The sequence below is a fragment of the Drosophila grimshawi genome, unplaced genomic scaffold, assembly GCF_018153295.1.
Source record: "Drosophila grimshawi isolate 15287-2541.00 unplaced genomic scaffold, ASM1815329v1 contig_311, whole genome shotgun sequence".
NCBI classification, from domain to species: Eukaryota; Metazoa; Arthropoda; class Insecta; order Diptera; family Drosophilidae; genus Drosophila; species Drosophila grimshawi.
This window is the reverse complement of record NW_025063098.1, coordinates 7,885,675-7,907,804: the sequence shown is the minus strand read 5'-3', so window position 1 is coordinate 7,907,804 and position 22,130 is coordinate 7,885,675. Positions and strand designations below refer to the sequence as shown.

Sequence of the window (22,130 nt, the reverse complement as noted above, 5' to 3'; positions counted from 1 at the left end):
AATTTTTCGAGAATTTTACTTGCCGAAAGGTATATAAAAATTTGGGAAACTTATCCCTAATCATATTTAAAAATCATTAAGGTTACATTTATACATGTCTGTGGATTACATAAATACAATTTGTTTATTTATTGGTAAAATTATGAACGACATGAGAATTCTTTTTTTATATTTATTAAATTTCAGGTTTAGGAGATCTTTCCTTTGCACATGATCTGGGCACATGCAACCCATCCATTCCCAATGCTGACGAATTGCTTTCAGCATTTGACGTTCTATGCTTTCATTATTTGTTGTTTTATATTTTAAAAGGCACTTTGGCGTAAAAGCAAAAACAAAAACTAAACTAAACTAAATGGCAACAACAGTTGCAAAACTGTGCGAGCGCTCCTCTGCGAATTTCTCGTTGCACTCGTTGCAAGCATGTCCGTTCCGCCGCCCTGCTCTACACACACACACACACACACACACTCACACACAGTGTGAGCGCTTGGCTGTTGAACAACGTGCAGAAGCAAAAGCGCAAAACAACTTGAAAATGCATTTTAATTACATGCGTCTCAGTGGCAATGCACGCCCCCGTGGTCGGTGCCCCGTGCCCCATGCCCACTCGTATCTTTAGAACAGTGCTCTTTAATTTAATGTGCTTAAGGCAGCAAAAATACGCAATTAAATGGGCAGACCACTTTGGTGGACAGCGGTCACTTCGGTAGGTGGCATGGCGCGGTGTGGCGTGGTGTGGCGTGGCATTAAGGGTGTCGCCTCAAAAAAGTGTGCCATGAATTTTTAGCGCGCCCTGAAGTGACGACGACGACGACCTTCCCGGACAGTCACTCAATCCAACCGAGAGGTAGACAGACAGACAGGCAGATAGACTGTCATTTCAGGGCGCATTCATTTAAATGTCGAAATAAATTAACAACACAGCGTGCATTTCTTTATTTGCACAGCACAAATATGTCAAAGGAATAACCGCAATGGTATCCACCAACTGAGGGCCAAACCCTGCGAGTATGTGTCCAACTAATTGACCGCCCAGTGGATGATGCGCCACCGATAAGTTTTTTTTATTACTAGCTGTGGCATCTGTGATGCAACCCAAATTCAATCAAAGTTTTTCAATTAAGTAGCAAATTGTGGTTGTACTCTGCTGGCATTATTGGACCACTCTTATCAGTTTAGAGTTTGGACTTGTGGGTTTTCAGCTTTGCTTTAATTTGTATTTTATTTTGTGTAATGCGAAAGGGTCTTGTGTTGATGTAATACAACCTAGTGCAGAAAATAATCCACAATTCACACATCAAGCGATAAAAAAAACTTGTTAAATAAAAAGTGTTTTATGGAAGCTTTTCGTATAGTTATTATCTACCCTCGACATATGCATTGCTTGTCAAAAGACGGATTTTAACAAAGTTTCATCAAGATAGTTTCCAAACTGAATGACTAGTTTGCATAGAACTCGGCAAATGATGCTGGTCAAGAATTGAAATATTATAATGAGTCGAATAAGTCTCCTTCAATGCGATACAAACTTATAATAACCTCTACAATGGTCTAAAAAAAAATTCATTAAAATCGAGTATAACATTTTAGTTATGACATAATCGTGTCCATTTTCAGTTTCAATTTTTTTATACACTCAGAAGCAGTTTGAATTGTGTTATTGAAAAAATGCTCTAGTGCAAGTTTCTTGCTTCCACAGCTAGACAGCTTCCATTCGCTCGGTTTTCTCTTCTGAACATTTTTATTGCATCATAAAACGGAACCAATTTTTTTATGCCGACTAGCTAAAAAGTGGGTGAAAAAATAAACTGAAATCTATTGCCGCAACTTCATTTTGCTGTGGCGAGTTTTCAATAAAAGTTTATAGCGCTTTTGGCGCCAGGTAAAGCAACGCATTTGAAGTAAATAAACACTTTGTGCTATTGCTCTTAAAAACATTATCACCACAACTAAAAATGCTCGACAATCACTTTAATCACGTGAAAATATGCGGTTTGATGAGAGTACTTAAAGCCAGATTATTATTCTTTACAGTTTAAATAAGATAAAGTTTCTCTATATTCACTTAAAGTATAAACGCATTTTATAATCTATTTGTAGCATGTATAAGCATATCAAGATGTAAAAATTCACGGACTCATGCGGTTTCTATAATAAACAATGATCTACAAATCAAATACAAAATGAAAATCGTTCTAGCTTTTATGGACATCACGTCCTTGAGTTCATTCTGATCAAGTAAATATACCACAAACGAAATCTTTTTAATATTGCATGTGTTTCCATCGACCATGGTACAATTTTTAATGTAAATAATTAGGGGATAGAGCTAAAAGCATTTAAATTAAATACTTGAGTCCACTCGAGCTCAGGATGCTTAAGCAGCCGGAAGTGCTTTCCTTCGCACCCCTTTTTTAGGGGAGTATTAAAAATTCATGTCAGCATTCAGCAGAAACTTCAATTGAACAAAAAGCCACCTTGGCTGGCACACAAATGTTGCTGATTAAGTTGTTGCCGCAAGCAATTAGCGTCAAGTGAGGCGCATGACTCGCCGCATGTGCCACACACATAGCGCAGTGAATAACCGTGCACAAAATAACAACGAAACAAAGCGGAACACCAAAAGCCAACAACGTGCGACAATTACAACCGTAAATTATGCCAACAAGAGGCCGCTGCGGAGACAGTGCCAGCCACTATAATGTCTCAACCCACCGCACCCTCCCTCTCTGCCTCCTTGACGCCTACAAGGCCCCTCGCTTGACTGCCCACAAGTTGGACGTTAACGTTATGTTGCCACAAAAGAAGAAAAACCAAGTGCAACAAAATGGAGCGCGACAACGACAACGACAACTCAATTAGGTAAATGAGTGAAAAGCAGACGTTGATGGCGATGCTGCTGCTGCTGATGTTGCTTGTCCTTCTTCTTTTGTTGTTATTACCACTAATTTGGTTGTTCTTGTTTTTAAACCCTTGCCGCGAGTACATAATGGTGATAATTGGTAGATGTGTAAAAAGAGTCAGTCACGTATTAGAATTTAGGAAGGTTATTCAAACGATTGGAAAGCTAATGGTCTGAAAGCACAGCACCTAAATCAACTTGTTTTCTTTTAGCAAAAATATAAGTGAGGTTCAATTTTGAAATGTCAAAACAATACAATGAAATCACTCCGGAAGTAGGAGGCCGAAAATTTTCACAAAAAACATCAACCTTTGTTGGACAGATGCCCTTTTTAACCGGACGTGGATAATATTTTTTATAAATTGTGAAACAAAAACCATATTTGGCCGGACGCGGCAGCAAATTATAGTATAACATGTACAAACGTAGAAAGACCACAAATTATGTTGCGGATTTCCACAAATAAACTTATTTTTTGGATTTTCTCCATTCAGCATGCAATTGTCTTCATTATTTTAGCGTGTTGAGTTTAATAAGGCAGAAAATCACTCAGCTTAAAATAAAATTAATTACTTTTTCTCGAAGTGGATTTTCATAAAGTTTTAAATCAGACCAACTCCATTAAATGTTGATTAAACGCTTGTGTAGCTTATAAAGCTTGTGTTAATCTCAAGAATAATACTCCAAATGAGCCAGAGCCTTTATTGCATTCCAATTTTTAAGATCCCTTCATTGTCGTGTTTCCATTTAAATTCATTGAATTACTTGTATTATTTGCTTGTTCTCATGCTAAAAAGAATTCGACCTCAAATATTCTGAGGGAGTATAAATATTTAACAATTTTATTATTATTATAATTATTATAAAAAGTATTAGTCGTTGTTTTACTATTATTATTTTTATTACTATTTACTCTTGTCTGATTAACACAGACTAATCCTTATCTTCAATCAGTTTCATGAAAGTTCTTGAAGTGAAAAAATTTTACTGTAAATCAAATTCATTGGTTAACTCGTTTCCTTGTTACTTAAAAGCAAAACTTAATTATCGCTCAGCACCGGGCCAACAATTAGCTGGGCTCCAACGCGAAATGCAACAAAATGGAAAAATGAAAAAAATGTCACTTGACTGGGTGCAGGCGACAACATAACTAACACTCTCTGCATCATGCAAAGTCAATTAAGCGTGGCGAGAAAATGGCCAGCACACGTAACTACACTCACACACACACACACACGCACACACACACAGTCACGCACACACATCCATACACATTCAAGCGAGGAGGCGCCATTTTACAGACTGCATGCCGCCATTCACAAAGTTGATGAAATTTGCCACATGCATTGCAATGAAATTAAATGTATAGCAATGAAGGCTGACTTTTTTTTCTTTTTAATTTCTGCGCTAGGGTGGTACTGGCAGCGGCTAATGGAGGTGGGGGTGGTAGGGAATACTGTTATGCAAAAGGGGCACGGCTTTTTCAAACTTTTCAAAATTCGCTATAGCGAGGTTATTGAGCCAAACGCGTGTTGGCGCCAGAAAAGACTTGCACACTTCTATGGCAACTACTTATGTGTATGCTTTCAGGCAATCGAAACACACAAACACACACACACACACACACACACACGCACACTCAGTGTGTTGTACACACATACAAATAACGAGCTAACAGCCCAAAATGACATATCCGGTTAGCATTGGCGCAAAATTCCAACAGTGTCGCATTTACTTTTGGGCACACAAGGCTTACACGCCCATTGAATGCTTACGCCCTCATTTGGTTGTTGTTACTCTCTTTATACCCTGCAGCCATAAAAAGGGATGTAAAGTGTATTAAGACGTTGTGGATGTGGATATATGTGGAACAGGCAGAAGAAAACATCGCCGACCACATTAGGCAGCTTCAACCTACAAGTTGATATAGCTATTCCCATCCCTGTACACAGAAAGTAATTTGTTATACTCTGGTATATAAATTCATTTATTTCATTTTATCGATAACTTTCATGGCTTATATTTAAACTATAAGAAATCACTTTCTGAATACCTTTTTTTCATATCATATCTTTAAGTTTATAGAGGCATGTTATTCCTAACCCGAAATAGAAAATAATGAATTTTGGTTTATTGCAAGTGCAAAGCTTGCAGAGTATGTTTTTGTTTTTGTGTACACCTTGTACAGAGTATTTACTAGTTGATCAGTCCCGACTAGAGTACTCTTAGTGCTTGTTATTTGTAGTTGTTGTTGGCAACGTTTTTGTCATGCAATTTGTGCGCTTTCTTTTGTTGTTTTTTATTTTCCTTGACGGTTTGCTCGCTGTTGCATAGCCGAAAATGTGGGCGTGGTCTGAAGTAGGTCGATTGGTCTGTGGGTCATTTTTAAAGACCGAATACGACTGCAACGCGGCATGAGAATGTATTCGTGCATCATGTGAGCATGTGAGCAGTTGAGCATGTGGACGTAAGCGTGAGCGTGTGCTTGAATTTGTTATAAAGTCAGGCACGCTGACAGGCAAAAGGCGTGCGGAAATTATATAAGCTCACTTTATGGCGTTAAGGTTGACTTAGTGCCCTGGCCCCAATTACGAGCACTAAACATATACATAGATATATATCTAAATACATATATGCATAGGTATAAGCAGCGATTCGATTCCGTGCTCCATTTCTTGGCTGCTTCCTGGCACCCAAGCGGAAGTGGGTCACAACTACAACTAGTATAATCGTTGTCGTTATAGACTGCCTGGCATTTGATAAATAGTCAACGTCTGATTCTTGGCAGGCTGCCGGGCAAATATTTGCCCTGGCTTCAACTAAAAGGTGATAAACTTGGCATAATGCAATATTTAGTGTTTGAACAGGCATTTAAAAGGCTATGCAAACTTATAATGCATTTTTCCTATTACTGCACCGCCATCATCAGCATCGCATCATCATCATCATCATCATCGTCAGCCAGTGTTTGCCCAGAGTTGATAAGCTATAAAATATTTTGCACACTTTTGCATATGCAAATGTGTTGCCATGGGTAAGTATCTAGGCACTGGGCGTTACTTCAGCGGATATATAGACAAAGTAACACGCACGCACACACACATACATCATAAGTGTATTTGGTATGTGCTTAAAAGATTGACTTTGTTGATTAATGTTGCATGGTCCTGCTGTAAACCTTTCTCTGTGCTGCCCTGAAGCGGTCACTCAGCTGGAGATTGAGTAATGCCAAGTCTTTTAGTCTGATAAATAGTCAATGGAAGTTGGATGTTTGCCGACCAAAGTACAGTAGAGATACTGAAGTTTGGATCTTACACACGCTACGCTATGCAAATTCTGTTTTGCAAACGTTTATCTTATGTGAGAAGTAGCAATTGTATTGTTCCCCTAAAATTTGTTATGTTAATTGTTAGAGCAATGACTGTGTCTTGATTCGGGTTATTCACCTATTAGTTAACTTAGATATCAATGAATCAATTTACATAACTAAACGTTCTTCTAAATTCTTTTCTAGTTGCATATTATTACTACCATTTTTTGTTCGAAATTGAATAATAAATTTGGAACAATTTGACATACAAGTCATAATTTTCTAATTTTTTTAATATAAATAAAAACATTTTGTTAATCTGTCTGTTAAATTTGAAATATTCTGACAGTTTGACAATCTACCATGAATAGTGAAACGACTTGATAATGAAAATGGAGCAACTTAATAAATTACAAGTGACAATTTAATAATTAAATAAGTCATTTGATTGAATTTAATATTTTTTATGAGACAAGACGTTTATAATTGAGTTCTTAATAGTAAAAATAGAAATCTCGGAATTGATGGCGTATTAAAGTCTATTATCACTATATAGTATAGTATGCATACAATTTAAATGTATTTTTGTGATCAATAACTAATTAGTGCTAAGCATGCTTATAAGTACACACCGAGACGACGAGTGCCAAGACTACTCCTAGCCTGTCTGCCCCTTTGGTGCTTTGGTGCTGTCGGCTGAATTCGCAGAACTGACAGAAAATATTCAGTCCTCTGTGGTATTCACTGTTTCTGACAGCAGTCTTTATGCTGGGCGCAAGTATGTCAAGCAATTGAGCAGCGTAAATACACTCATTAAAGGATGGTCGATTGTATCTCATACTTTGCGGTAAAAATTAAGCTTTCCTATTTGTGTGTAGTTTTTTTTTTCTTCTTTATGACATTAATAGCTCTCACTTAAAGTGAAAATATAAATCGATTGTTAAGCGTGTTCCTTGGAGGTGAAGGTTAAAAGGCTAGACTGAAAATATATTATATATAAATATATATTGCGTTTAGCTGGGATATTTTTTTCTTTAGTCAATTTAATAAACCTCAGAAGGTAATTTCGCCTTACTGTTGCCTGTAATTTCCAACAAATAATAACATTTGTAATTAACTTGATGAAAGATTGATTATCTATCGACACAATCGATTAGAGAGGTAGAAATGCATATATATTCATAAACTTACCTACCCTCAAGGCACTTTTGCTAACTAGACGTTCAGTTGAGCGATAAATTATCGAGTGTAGACTTCCCTGTCATATTTAACACGAGCAGTTAACGTCAGCTACAAGTGAATTAAACTGGCAACTGCATTTTCTGATATTTATGTGTATACATATGAAAGATGCTTGTCATATGCAAACACTGCTCTCTCTCTCTTCACTCACACATCATGCATTTGAGTATATATATATATATTTGTATATATAAATATATATATGTGTATATGCATATATAGTCGTCGTACTCAGCTCTGATCTGTATTGCGGCATTAAGCAAATTATATCAAAATAAATCAATTGCTCATTTTTGGCTGATTTGTGCTGCCTGCCATAATGGTCTCTGGTCTCGCAATCTGCCCTAAATGTTTATACAGTGTATATAATTACATGTACGTTTGTATGTATGTATGTATGTAGTTCATTTGTATATATATTTATATACATATCGACAACGCACTCGCTTATAGACACGCCAAATCCAATATATATGCACGATTGTGATTGCGATGCGATCGTTTCACACATAACGCATATGGCACGCGCCTCGCTCAAGTCTCCCCCTGACGCACGTGAGCAGAACGCACGAGAGCACAAACTCTGCTCCTCACACAGAGGGAGAGAGAGAGAGAGCGAGAGAGAGAGAGAGAGAGAGAGAGCAATTGTGAGCATCAGAGTAAGAGAGTAAATGAACATACGTTGAGATCTTGCAGTTGAGAACAGCAATGTGTAGATTTATTTTTAGGATAACAATGCCGCAAGAGCATTTTGGGTAGAACAGGAGCAAAATTCAGCACTTTAGTATTTTGGGGAAAATCGAGGAACATTTTTCAGAGCTACAACCAGTCGACCGGATAGAGCAACGCGAACAAGGTGGCAAAACGGCAACGGCGGCTAAAGGCTAGTGCGCGAAATATTTGTACATATATATATATATATCTATATATATATATATAGACGCAATACATAGATACAACATATATGTGCATATATCGAGAGAGATACATCCATATATACAGTATATAGCCCATGGTATATAAATATATATATATAGAGGCACAGATACATAAGTCTTATACTATATATGGAGCAATATTTAAGTGAAGAATTCTCAGTTTGACAAAAAAGCGAAATGTAAAAATTGACGTTGTGCAATTCGTATTGGTGTGTGTTCTGTGTATACTCTGTGTATGTGTGTATGTGTGCATGTGTGTGTGTGCGTGTGTGTGTGTGTTTGCGACTGTGTGTGAGTGTGCATGTGTGTGTGGGTGTGCTGGTCATGAAAAATTATTATATGCATCACGGTACAATCGCATAAAAGAAATCAAATTAAGAAGCATACAGAACCGAGGTAAATACTAATATACATATGCATGCATATATATGTATGTTCATAAATGCATACCCATGCATATATACATATATTTATGTCTGTATGTCTGTATGTATGTATGTGCATATTTACTTACGGAGACAGCAGGAGTGCCGACTGAATACGCTTGCATTTGCTGTGCGAGATGATGGTGTATCTATGTATAACGGTGTTATCCCGAGAAATTGCCCCGCTTGATGATTCTTCTTCTCGAGAGAGGGAGAGGAGACCGACCGACGAAGTTGCTTCCTCGTTTCGTTCGTGTGCTATTTAGTTGCGGCGGGTATGTTTTTGTCGCTGGCGCTTTTACTTTTCGTTTGCTGGTCGGCCGTCGGGTCTTTAGCTCGAATAAAAATTCCTCTTGCGTGTTAGCTGAAAGTTATTTTTAAAAATTTCTTTTAATTTTTTTCTCATTTACGAGATACGAGATTTTAAATACAGACGACGTCGCTGTCGATGCTGTTCTATAGGAATTTAGTTTTTCAAAGAGGAGGAAAACAAAAAAAAAAACCGTTTTCTGTGCCCTCGCTTGCAATAACACCAAAATTTCCGTATCTTGTTGACAAAGTGTGCAATGAGGAAAATCTACACACAATAATAGAATTCAATTCATGTGGAGAACTTATGCAAATCATTTAAAACAAGGCGATTGAATCAATTCACATGCATTATTCGTATGATTAATGATGGTATAAGGGATTAGCCGTTGCCGTTGAATGAATAACTAATTATTAATTATGTGCAAGCATTCTACAAATATTACGAGCTAAAATTACGTATACGTAATGTAACATGCAAATAATGTTCACCGTATGGATAACATTCGATTCCTTTGTTCATTAAAGATGTGCAATTATAATTGAAATTATGACAAATGCTGCACACAAATTCTAATGATTAGAACACGCATTATTGCTTATCTCTGAACATTGAGCAAGATTTGCATGTTGCATGTGGATTCATCCATGATTATTATTGCCTTTGGCCAATGATTATTAAACTGATCGGATGTGCCAAATAACTGACTTTCCATTGTTAATGGCCAAATAAGCATTCATTGCTGGCATTCATTTTGAAGTACGTTTTCTCCCCCCTACTTAGCAATCGGATATTTGCATGTACATTAGATTAGCTCATTTAAAATCTCCTGGTATTGTTGTTCAAACATTTTCAAAATGCCAATTAGGCTTAACATTTATTTGGCTACGGACAGTCAAAATGTAGTATCCGTGCAAGTGGACAGCACGTCGAATCTCAGCTGCAACAAGAGCCACAACAACGAGTGTAGCAACAACAATGCTCGCTGGCAATGGCAACAATGTCACAACTCAAGTGTCAAACAAAAGGCGACGATGGCAATGACAGCAAAAACAACCCAAAACAGCAAGGGAGTGAGAGGCGATATATATATATATATATGTATGTGCATATATACCCAAATCGCATGTACTTGGGATAGAGAACAGTTTTCAACTATTTGGGCAATTCTAAAACAATCTTGACTATCATTGAATAATGCAAATTGCCATTGATCAGCTCTTGATTTCAATTGAAAGAGTTATTTGCGTATTTTCACTAAATAGCTCATAACTAATATGGAAAACCAACGCAAAAACTACTAAACACACACACACGCACACACACACGCACACACATTACAAATTCAAATTGCAAACAACAACAAAAGAACAGAAAACCAAAAACTAAAAACACCAACAAGAGCAACAAGAGCAATACAGTGCACGAAAAATGAAAACTTTGCTCAGTGCTGTTTTTGCACCGGCATAAAGAGCTGAGCGTAAAATTCTCGTTTTCCACACACACACACACATACACACACATATACACAAAGCAGACACCCACACACACAAAGCAGACGGCTGACGGCGCTTTCTGTTGCTCTTGTTGTTGTGCTCAGGGCTAGAAAAACTTTTTCAGCATATGGCGGCAGCTTATTGCACGTCAGTTGAGGCTGTGTGTGTGTGTGTATGTGTGTGTGTGTGTAAGAGTGGGCTTGTGTTGGTGTGCCAACTTTAGTGCAAGTAAAGGAAATGCTTGACATGTCTTGTTCGCTTTGCTTCCTCGTTTCTACTATTTTATTTGTTTTCACAAATATTTTTGTTTTTTTGTTTTTGTGCTTTGCCCAGTGGCATTAACAACATATTTTGTTGTTGCTTATTCTTTTTCTTTTATTTTTTTGTGGCTGCTCTCAACATTTTAATTATTTACTTCTTGGTTGCTATTTACTTTTTCCGCTTGGTTTCCTCTCAACTTTTTTTTTGTGTTGTTGTCACAGCGGTTACCTGAGCTTTTATTATAAACGTCGGCCTATCCTTTTTTTTTTTGGTAAGGACAGCAAATCCTGCTTCGTCCAATTGCGCCGCCTTCTACTCTGAGGCCTGTCATATTTCAATTTCATCGCTGCCAAACGAATAATAACAATAAATTGTGTGATTTATTTAACACAATTAATGTCCATGTTTATTCGGTTTAAATGGTTCATTGATCGTAGATTCTCGAGGCCAAGATATTCTGACTTATTGACACATAAAATTGCCAATTGTTTGGCTTAATTGTTGCAGGAGACGTTTCATTTATTAATTGACTAGCCAAGCACATCTTGGTATGTGTGGCACAATTTCAAGCAGTTTATACATATTATTTAAATGAATTCACCGTTCATTACCGAACGAGAAATACTCTGTTCTTTAAAAATTAGAAATTATATAGAAAAATATATACAATGAAATATGAGCAATAGACAAACAGAAATTTTTACTTTGAAAACAGTATTTTTGATTTTTTTTATATTCCCTTACTCAAGAACTCAAATAAAATCATATATTGTATTTTTATTAGGAACATCATTAAAAAATGACCTAAAAAGTTTTAAATACTTTAAAAGTAGTAATATAAATTTATGTTGAGTAGACAACACCTTTTAATAAAGGCCATTAAGCATTAGCTTTGTAGTGTTAATTAGTATTCCACTTGTGTTGTAGAATAACAAGTGAAGTCCCCTTCAGTTTTCGAATTGTTATTTAACACATTCAGCCACACAGCAAAATAATTGCTTTTTCACACTCCTGGTGGACTCGCAAGCAATGTTGATATGGTTATTTGTATGTGCATATATAAACACCGCAAAGTACAAATAACTTGTCAGAGCTTCAACTCAATTATATGATAGAATTGATTTATTTTCGCAAAGCAACCACAATTTTGTATAGACTGATTACGGCCATTGATTAATTTATGCGATTAAGTGGAATATTTCTCGCTTGAATTGATGGGCTCATCAGTGAAAGAAGAAAGGCTCTTTGTGTATTGAGCATAAGCCAATTTAAATATTTAGGGATATTCGAGCACTGTGATGAGTAAGTGGTATAAATTGAACGCTCGTCATAAAAACTCCCGCATCAGCAAGTTTAACACTCGACTTGACCCACATTAAACATTTGCATATTTATTTGAACGTCAGTTATTTATATGTATCTAAAATAATTCTCTTGGCTGCTGTTGTTGTTGTGGTTTTTGCTGTCGTTGCTCCTGCTGTGAGGCAAGAGTACCGGCATTGGTACCAAAAACACAAAAAAAAATATATATATATATATATATATAAATAACTGAGGAAAATATTTTCCCTTGACGTAAACGACAACGATGCAAGAAATTCCAAACTGACGGAAAAGCAAGCGCAGATATTTCAGCAACTTTGCCTTGAGTTGAGCTGGCATGAGCCGGGAACGGAGGGATCGGGGTAGGAGGAGATGGACGAACGGCGCTGCTCGTGTTTATCTCTCTGCTGGTTGTCAAGTCTGTCTGCCTGTTTGCCTGCCTGACTGTCCAACTGTTCTGTTCCTCTTCCTGCCCCCACTCCTGACAATGCGCCCCTTGTTTGGCACGTAGTTAGTTGTTACGCTATCAGCTCAATGACATGTGCTGAGTTCTCTGTGCCAAAAAAGCCAAAAAAAAAAAAAAAAAAAGAAATACAAAAAAAAACACAAACAAACGAGGAAGACTGGACGCCGCACATTATTGTTGTATCTTGCAGATACACAAATTGAATTGCCTGATGTGAAAATGAACGAAGCGAGTTCAGCGCACTTTAAAAAAAACTTGCAACACAACACACAAATGCAGCTAGTGCCCCAGAAGCGCGCTGAAGATAAATGAACGTTAATACAATTGCGTGCCGAGATTAATTTTGTTATTCCCGTTGATCACGCGCCCCCATCACATTCGTAATGCATGTGCCACTATCTCACAGATAAACCCCCCGTATTTGGTATGTGTCTGACTCTGTGTGTGCGTCTGTGTGTGTGTGTGCGTGTGTGTGCGAGTGTGGCTCGTGCCAAGCAGTGCTGCACATGGCTTCTAGCGCACTTTGAAGTGGTTAGATGTCTTTCTGGCTTCTGTGTGCACCACACATCTTTCTCGTGTTTTGAGTAACTCTTAGTACTGGTTCTGTTTTCTGTTTTTGTACCCTTTCGAGGGGTATTATAATTTTTTAAAATAGTTCAGAACACCTGTAATGGATGTCTTCGTTCCACAAAGCTGGTCCGTTTGTCTGATTCTATGCCAAGTGGAGTTTCTCAGTATTAAATTTTATGAAACTTTAAATTTAATTGTATATATGCTGCAGGCGTATTTATTTTCGATTCGACTGCATAGGATCGCTATTTAGTAAGAAATGAAAGCTCACTTTTTATGCTACTATTTTATTTATTTATTTAATGCGGACTTTGACAATTAAAATTACATATTAAATTAAAAGAGGCGTACAAATAAAGTAAAATAAATAATAAAGCATACACCATCATCACATAGGTTTGGTTAATTTAAAGTGCAATTTAGATGTCAGCTGATGGACTCCAGTCCGTCAAGGGTATCTAATCTGCTACGTTCCTCAGTTAGCCGTTATACATTTGCTTGTTCTGTTTTGTATCTGTTTGTTGTGGTTAGACTCTAATTTAGTAGCCATCAAGTGTACGTTTATAATTGGAACGCAGCCAGCCAGCTAAAGAGCACGTCGAACTCTTTCCCTTATCCATGGTTTAGCTTCGTGCTCCCGTTTCAAGTCATAACTGTCAAAGGCAAGCGATTAGTTTCTGAAACTCACTTGTACATTGTGTGTACATATGTATATTATGTATATACACATACTCCTCTCTCTGGCACAATGCTGATAGATTAGTTTTTGAGAAAGCCAACACAATGGGAGCAATCATGGGGACACCGATACAAGTGAAGACTACATGTCAGACACTTGACTTTAACCTGCTGGTTCAACCCATCCCAACATCTTCTCTGGCTTCATGCAACTTAAAGCATGACAGGGCAAAGCAGTCGCATAAGCCGACACACACTGCACTGCTGAGTGGAAGTGGCATGGACGTGGGCGTTTCTTGTCTGGTCTTGGCTCTAAAACTGTCTAAATGCTTCTTAAGCGATGCTCAGATTTTGTGGGCTATCTTGAGCTTAAGCTTAAGATAAGTACAGCTGATGTCATCGAATAACATTTCTATGTTCAAGAATTTAAATCGGGAAAGTGATGGAATTACATAGCAACATGCAAATCATACTTACACAAAATTTGTTTGTATCAAATTTACTTTTATTTATTTTTGTTTAACATTTATTGACTGCGAGATAAACCAGTTATAATATGTAGTAATTTATTGTTATAAAATTTATTAATTTATAACACATCTTTTTGAACCATACTCGACTAATAATCAAATGAGTGATTTTATTTATTATCCGTTTACATCTTACATAATCCATCTTTAAAATTTTAAAATAAATATTCATCCATTTGCATTTGAACCTGAAATACACTTTTTATAGGTTTCGTTTGTTTGTTTTAGTTCCACGATTTTGACTCAACTCAATTATATTTTGTGGGATTTCATCTGACGGAACATTTTATTTATTTAAATATACAAGCGTGTGCACTTTTTTTATATATATTTTTTTATGTATGTTTTTCTGTGTAAGTTTTTATTGTTCATTGATTCATTCGACATGATTATTATGTTTGGGTGCCTTTCCGCAGCTCTTTTAAATAGCGCTTATATGTCAACGATGGGTAAAAAATAGCGCTATGTGTTGCAATTGTGTTTAATCTGCGTCAACTTTTTCACTTAATTTCTTGTTTTCATTTTCTTGGTATTTGTCAAACAGACTCATCTTTTATTTGTGGACAAATAAGAAACTGATGGGAAATCCGATGGCATTAATCCTTCGCTTTTCAAATGGCAGCTAAAGCGCTTTGTAAATCTTCTCGTCTCTCGGCACATTTGTCGCCTGCCTAAGCATAATTAAGAACTAGGTCGAGTGCGGATATCAGGCGGCCCTGAAAAGCGCAGCATCGCTAAAAGCTGCCACTGGTTTCATCTCGGCTGCTCGTGCTGCTCCATTCTCTGTTGTGTATGTATGTGTGTGTGTGTGGGTGTGTGTGTGTGCATGTCTCGTTCAACGTGGGTAATTAATTGATTGCCCATTTGATAGAACGTTTGATGGATGAATGCAGCGATGTGTGTGTGTGTGTGTGTGTGCGCGCTCTCTGTTTTTGCCCTGTGGCATACTACATATTTGCCTTTGGTGCACATGGACTATTTGCTAACGGGGCTTGTCCTCTTCCTGTATCCTTTGCAGTAATTTGCGTCGACAACAGACACAGCCACAGCAACAGCCAAAGCCATGGTGATAAGCAAACCCGATTCGACGCCAAATGGGGGGGCAGCGGCGGCGGCGTCGACAGCGGGGCCGGCTGCAGCCGCAGCATCTGCTTGTCTGGACTCAGCCGCGAATAGTATGGCACATCGATCGGGCATACCGCAGGATCAAATAGACAATATTATGAGCAGCATTGCCAACACGGGCAATGTCAAAATGAACAATCATCGCAAGAAGCTGCGTCAAAGGTAAGCACTCTCTAATATCCTACTTCAATTTGAATGCAGCGTACTCACATAACTTCGCCTTACAGATTTGATATTATTAAGAAATTAGGTCAAGGCACTTACGGCAAAGTGCAGCTTGGTATTAATAAGGAAACGGGCCAGGAGGTGGCCATTAAAACGATAAAGAAATGCAAAATCGAGGCAGAGGCGGATCTGGTGCGCATTCGACGAGAGGTGCAAATCATGAGCTCAGTGCAGCATCCCAACATTATCCACATATACGAAGGTATTCAATTCAATGCTTACAATTAATCTTATCTTATTTAGATATACTAAACTAATTTCGTGTAATTCGCTTACAGTATTTGAGAACCGCGAGAAAATGGTGCTAGTTATGGAGTTTGCCGCTGGCGGTGAGCTATATGACTACCTGTCAGAACGCAAGGTGCTCTGCGAGGAGGAGGCACGTCGCATCTTTCGTCAGGTTGCAACGGCCGTCTACTATTGTCACAAACACAAGATTTGCCATCGCGATCTGAAGCTGGAAAACATACTGCTTGATGAACAGGGCAATGCAAAGGTATAGTTTAATTAATACAGCATTAATTAAGCACACACAAATCACACTTGACATTCAAAGATGGAAGGAAACATATCTGGCCACATATAGTATACAAAATTATAGATGTATTTATTGATATCAACAGTGTATTTGATTTAGTTTGTGTTGATTTTTTGAAGTGCTCTCAACCTTTAAAATCCTGAATTACAATGCACACAAAAATAACACTAGAACAATGTTTTGGTTCAAAGATATAATTTTTAATACGAGAAAAAAATGTTTTCTATACAGTAGAATTGAAAACTCTAAGACGATTTTTTACTGTGACATTACAAATTAGTTGTCATTAAACTTATTATTAGAAAAGCTACTTTCTGAAATTCATAAATAAGTAATAAAATTGTCTCTCGACTCTATGTTACAGTTTAGCTGTTGTCTATCTGAGAAGCACTTAAAATCGCCATAAAATTGCTAGTTTTTTAACTGAATTATATGATTTTATAAACTATCGAGAATCCTAGACTTATATGTGATATCTTAACATACTAATGTGTAAGCATTCATATTAAAAAAAAACTGGAAATTAGACATCTTGTTTTTAAATTTAATCAAAATCGTTTTAGAAAAATACCTCATAATAATTTTCAAAATATTAGGGATGTTTTTCTGAGTTTACTCGAATCTGAATATGATTTCGCAAGCCGTGCAGTCTTATCTACAAACAGTAATAAAAACAAGAAATAACTTCTGCTTTAGGCAACCTGAAGATTAGACCAGATCGGAATTTATTTGCAGATATTTAAATTGTCCGAATCCGCTCTTTTCCAGAAACTTTTCGAAGCATAATAAAAATCCTGTACTAGTGATACAAGAATATATTTGAGAACTTAGTTCTGGCACTTCCGAGTTTAGCAAGCTTACTGTTATTTACAAAACATATTCAGGACCTGTCTAAATGTAATAATTGTTATTTTTAATAACGAAGTGAGAATTTACCCAAGTTTCTATTTCCATTTCGATTTCACAGATTGCCGACTTTGGTTTGTCGAATGTGTTCGATGATCAGCGCCTGCTTGGCACCTTCTGCGGATCACCGTTGTATGCCTCGCCGGAGATTGTGGAGGGTACACCGTACCAGGGACCCGAGGTGGACTGCTGGTCACTGGGCGTTCTGCTCTATACTCTAGTCTACGGTTCCATGCCCTTCGATGGCTCCAACTTTAAAAGACTTGTCAAACAGATCAGTCAGGGCGACTACTATGAGCCGCGCAAGCCGTCGCGTGCCTCCACCCTCATTCGGGACATGCTGACGGTGTGTCCGCGGAAGCGAGCCACCATCGAGCAGATCTGTTCGCATTGGTGGGTCAACGAGAATGATAATGTCTCCTGTCTGGATTTGGCCGAGGATTTGGCCAATCAGACACCAGTGCGCCTCGATGTCCTCCTCTCGCTGACGCCGGTTGCCATCACAGCGGATCAGCTAGTGGTGCCATCGGCAGAAGGTGCCGCAGCAGCAGCAGCGGCCAATGAGCGTGTTCAACGCTCGCATTCAGTGGGCTCCATACGTGATATGGGTGCGCCCAACACGGAGGCAGAGCGTCGCATTCTGGACATGGTTGCTGGTGAGTTGTTTGCCGACTATCGACAAAAACATCATGCTTGTAAAGACCATCAGACCCCGAGAGTTCCTAAGCGCACAATCTATTTCTGTATATATTGTTTATTGTAAAGTGCTGTGAACTAACTTGGCATACACACAACAATGTGCCCTGCCCTCATCATGCCCACTAACTAACTGCTGTTGATCATGCGGTCTACCTGTTCCGACCCCTCCTCGACCCATCTAACGATCGATATGGATCACACTCAAGTGCACTAAACTAAACTTGATACCAAAATCCATTTAACCACGCTCATTAAAAACCACGCCTCCCTTTCTCTCTCTCTCTCTCTCTCTGTTTCCCTCTCGTTCTCGCACTCTCGCTGTGACGCATTCCTAGCTGGCGGAGAGGCTGCACTGATGCCATCACCCACACGCACCATAACGCCCGCCCAGAGTCCCGTGCAGACGAAGCGCAAACTGCAGCCGACTGTGTCCACGGAGAATGCCGCCGGCACCACGGCCAAAAAGAAGGAGAAACCGGCAAACAATGCATCATTTGTCATTAGCGGCGAAGCCACAGTGCCAACAACCACAGCACCATCAGTACCATCATCATTGACTGCGCCCCAGGCAATGGAAACTGAGAGCGTTCTCTCTGCTGAGGAGTCGCCAGCATCGTCATCTTATTCGCCACAGGATATGCAACAAGTGGGCAATCTTTGCGAGCAACTCATTGGCGAACCTGTTGCGTCAACCACACCACCCGTCACTTCAGTGCCCCGTCAAGCGACACGCGCCAAACTGGACGCTGTGGCGGAAACGCCCGAAGAGAAGGATGCCACCAAAGTGATCAAAAAGTTTGTGAACAAACACAAGACCGCCGATCTGGTGAACGCCATCAATGAGAGCACCACGAACAAGGCGGTCGCGACCACGCCCAGCAGCAATACAACTGCAGTCGCGCAGCAGCCACCGCCCTTCATTCGCAAGTGTAGCCTGCAGGACGAGTCCACGCTGAACAAATTCAATGCCGAGCGTCGCAAGTCACGCATCCTGGAAACCGCGGAAAAGTTTCAACCACCGCCGCCAGTAACAGCGGCTGCCGCCGCTCCGGAGAAGCCGAAGAAGCTCAGCATACCCGGCGTCAGTGTGGGCAGCTTTAAAAAGGAATACGAGCGCAAGGCAACGAATCCGACACCCGTGAGCGGACCGACGCCGGGCGAGCGTCGCGCCCAGGAGCAGGTGGCCGCCGCAGCAGCCGCTGCACAAGAGGCTGAGGCCCAAGAGGCCCTAAACACGCCACCAGCATCACCCTCACCGGTGGCTGCGTCTGGCAACTTGGAGGGCAGCGATTCCAAGAATTCAGTAGCCTCCATATCACTGGACGAGGCGCGTCGCTCCATGGAGAACTCAATTGCGCTGCTGCGGCAGGCGCAGAACGAGTCCAGCAAAGAGCTGGACCAGCTGTGCGCCCAAACCGAGACGATTGGCGTCAGTGAGCCAACGCCGGAGGAGCGCGAGCGTAAGTTGAAGAATGCGCGCGCCATTATCGGAAATGCCATACAGCCGGGTAAGTGGCGAATGCAACGAATGCTATTCGACTTAATATTATTGGATGAATGATAAATCAAGCTAAGCCCCGCAGCGCTTTCGAGTTGACTACCAGCACTTCTACTCTATATAAACATTACCAAGCACTACATTACCAATAGCATCACTAGCATCTGACACAAGTCGAGCGGCTAGGCAGTTAAGCGAAATCCTAAAAAGATTTTTCACAAAAATTGTTGTTTAGAATATGTTTAGTTAATGCAAATCTGTTTTTAATGACTTTAAATATTTAACACTAAATATTTAGACTAAATTTTCGTGGGTTGAACAACTAACAATGAAATTATATTCACGTATTTTTGGTATAATAATAATTTAATAATTTGTTGAATATTTACATAGCCGAAGGCCAAAAAATGGTTGCATTTAATTACTTTGCATAATCGATGTAAAACGTTCTAAAACTGGCCTTGATTATTTTGCAAAATTTATGGAAATCATGCAGCTTTTTTAATAGGTTTTTAAAAGTAAATAAAACGTATTGAAAATAGCATTTTCACGTAATTTTTATAAGCTCTCAATTAATAAAAATAAAATTTGTGCACTCTACATGTTTATTGGACATAAATATTATATAATTTCCAAAATAGATTAAAAACTTATTTTGCATGAGCGGGTTCAAAAAATCCGATTTAAAACGCAAAAAATTAATCCCAACAATTTTCCACACATTTTACATTTTCAAAATCGGTATAAGACTTATGCATTAGGTATTTGAAAATGAGCTTTATATAGATTAATTGCACTTATCAAAGCTGGTTAACGACGTATTTATTAAGTTGGTTAGGTATGTAAAAAAAGCTGAACATCGATTAGATCAAGTCATATGCAATACTTATTAGATTACATTTTCTTTACATTTGGTGTTCTCTTTTTTCAACCAACTTGAAGAGTAGCGTTTAAATCAGCAAACTATCAATAATATAGTACAAAAAATGGTACAATTTAGATTGTTAAATAGTATAATGAATCCGTTCTTATCTGCCAAACTGTTTGAGACTTGTGCATTGCTTTAAGTTTATGCGTCTTGTATTTCCACATACTATATTTACATAACTATTTCCCACCACTTTCGATGTGTTTGTAAAACGTTTTGCCAGCGGAGTGCTGCATGGATTTAATTATAATCAGCATTTGTATCGATTCCAAATGCAATTCGCTTGGTCATCATAGTTCCCAAAAGTAAACAGAGCATATGCCACCCACACTCATTTTTCTATACTCTTCATTGTCTCAGATATTCACCTGTCCCACTCAGTCTCTCTCTCTCTCTCTCTCTCTGACTTTCTCTCGCGCTGTTTTGGTTGTTTTGACCATCCGCTCAAAGCACATCAACATCAACACTTACACAAACACACCCATCCATTCTCATCATATTCATTGAATCATCATCTTAATTTTAGTGATACGCAGGCCAACACCATTATTTGGCATCGGCAATGGCTTTGGCAGCGGCGCTGGCGCTGGCGCCGGCGGGGTTGGGGGCGGTGTCTTTGCACCGATGCGCACTGAAAGCAACAATAATTTCATTGGCAACATGAACAACAATAACAACAACAACAACAGCAGCAACAGCAACAGCAGTAGTCCAATCACTGCATTGGCAGCCGCCAAGCAAACGATACAGCAGCGTCTCTTTGCGGCCGGCTTACCGGGACCCACAAGACCAACAATGCAACAGCAACAGCAGCAGGCACGAGCGGTCATTTGGCAGCCGCAGGCCGCTTACAGCACTGCGAGCATATTCCAACCCAGCTGCAGTCCGTTCCGGCAGCTGCAGCAGCAGTATCAGCAAAAATGCCAGGAGTTAGCGCAGCAGCAGCCACGTTCATTCAGCAATGCGTTGTTTACGCCGCCGCCCTCGCCGCTGTACGCCCCCAGCCATGCCCACGTCCAAGCCAGCAGCAACCACAACAACAGCAACAACAACAACAACAACAGCAACAACACGATGCCTATTATCAATTACAATGTCAGCTCGCGCACGAGACCATTTCATAATCAAGCTCAAGACACTCTCAATAATACATCTGCCTTGCCTGCGGCTATGTGGCTGAAATGTAAGTCCTGGGCAGCGGCTCCACAGTGCCACGCGACGCCCAACTGCCCCACCTGCCTGCCTGCCTGCTCCGTTTCGTTCCGTTCCTTAGCTGTTGCCATGGTGCTGGTTAGAACTGAACTTTTTCTATGTAGTATGTCAAACAAGTGTTGTGGCAAAGGACACAATTTCTTTTGCAAAACAAATTATCTTCTTATCGATTTACATTTCTTCTTTAGGGTTCTTTGATCTAGTTCGAAACAAATAATAACAAAATCTATTCATTTAAATATCCTTTTAATTAAGGTATCCAGAAGTTGCTTTGACTACCACTGTACATGATACTGATCCCTTTAGAAATGATTAGCTTTTACTGCGGTAAACATTATCGAGTATTTCTTTAAAAAAAAAAAGGAAAGAAAATAAATTTTCTTTGCAAAATAAGAATTTGTCTGCTTTGTTCAAACACTCTCTTGACATACTGTATCCATGGTCAATGGTGATCTCTTGGCCAGAATGAAGTTAGCCTAGTCAGCATCATGGCATCCCTAATCCAGCGATTTGTGTGTGCTCCTTTTTTGTTGTAGTCTCTGTTT

At 39.1% G+C, this 22,130-nt stretch overlaps 1 protein-coding gene across 5 annotated transcripts in view; it reads left to right on the top strand.

Annotated features, from left to right (window-relative positions):
• The first annotated feature begins 8,451 nt into the window (after nt 1-8,451).
• LOC6564167 (serine/threonine-protein kinase par-1) overlaps nt 8,452-22,130 on the top strand; it is a 26,916-nt gene continuing 13,237 nt past the window's right edge. For 2 of the 5 annotated variants that reach the window (XM_032737125.1, XM_043214987.1), the window contains exons 1-7: nt 8,452-8,472; nt 15,473-15,741; nt 15,807-16,006; nt 16,083-16,300; nt 17,310-17,904; nt 18,283-19,455; nt 20,900-21,556. In XM_032737125.1, coding sequence (XP_032593016.1) covers nt 15,518-15,741; nt 15,807-16,006; nt 16,083-16,300; nt 17,310-17,904; nt 18,283-19,455; nt 20,900-21,556 — 3,067 coding nt within the window. In that variant the 5' untranslated portion in view covers nt 8,452-8,472; nt 15,473-15,517. The remainder of the gene's footprint in view (nt 8,473-15,472; nt 15,742-15,806; nt 16,007-16,082; nt 16,301-17,309; nt 17,905-18,282; nt 19,456-20,899; nt 21,557-22,130) is intronic. The other 3 variants (XM_001990006.3, XM_032737127.1, XM_043214986.1) reach the window with 3 other exon arrangements.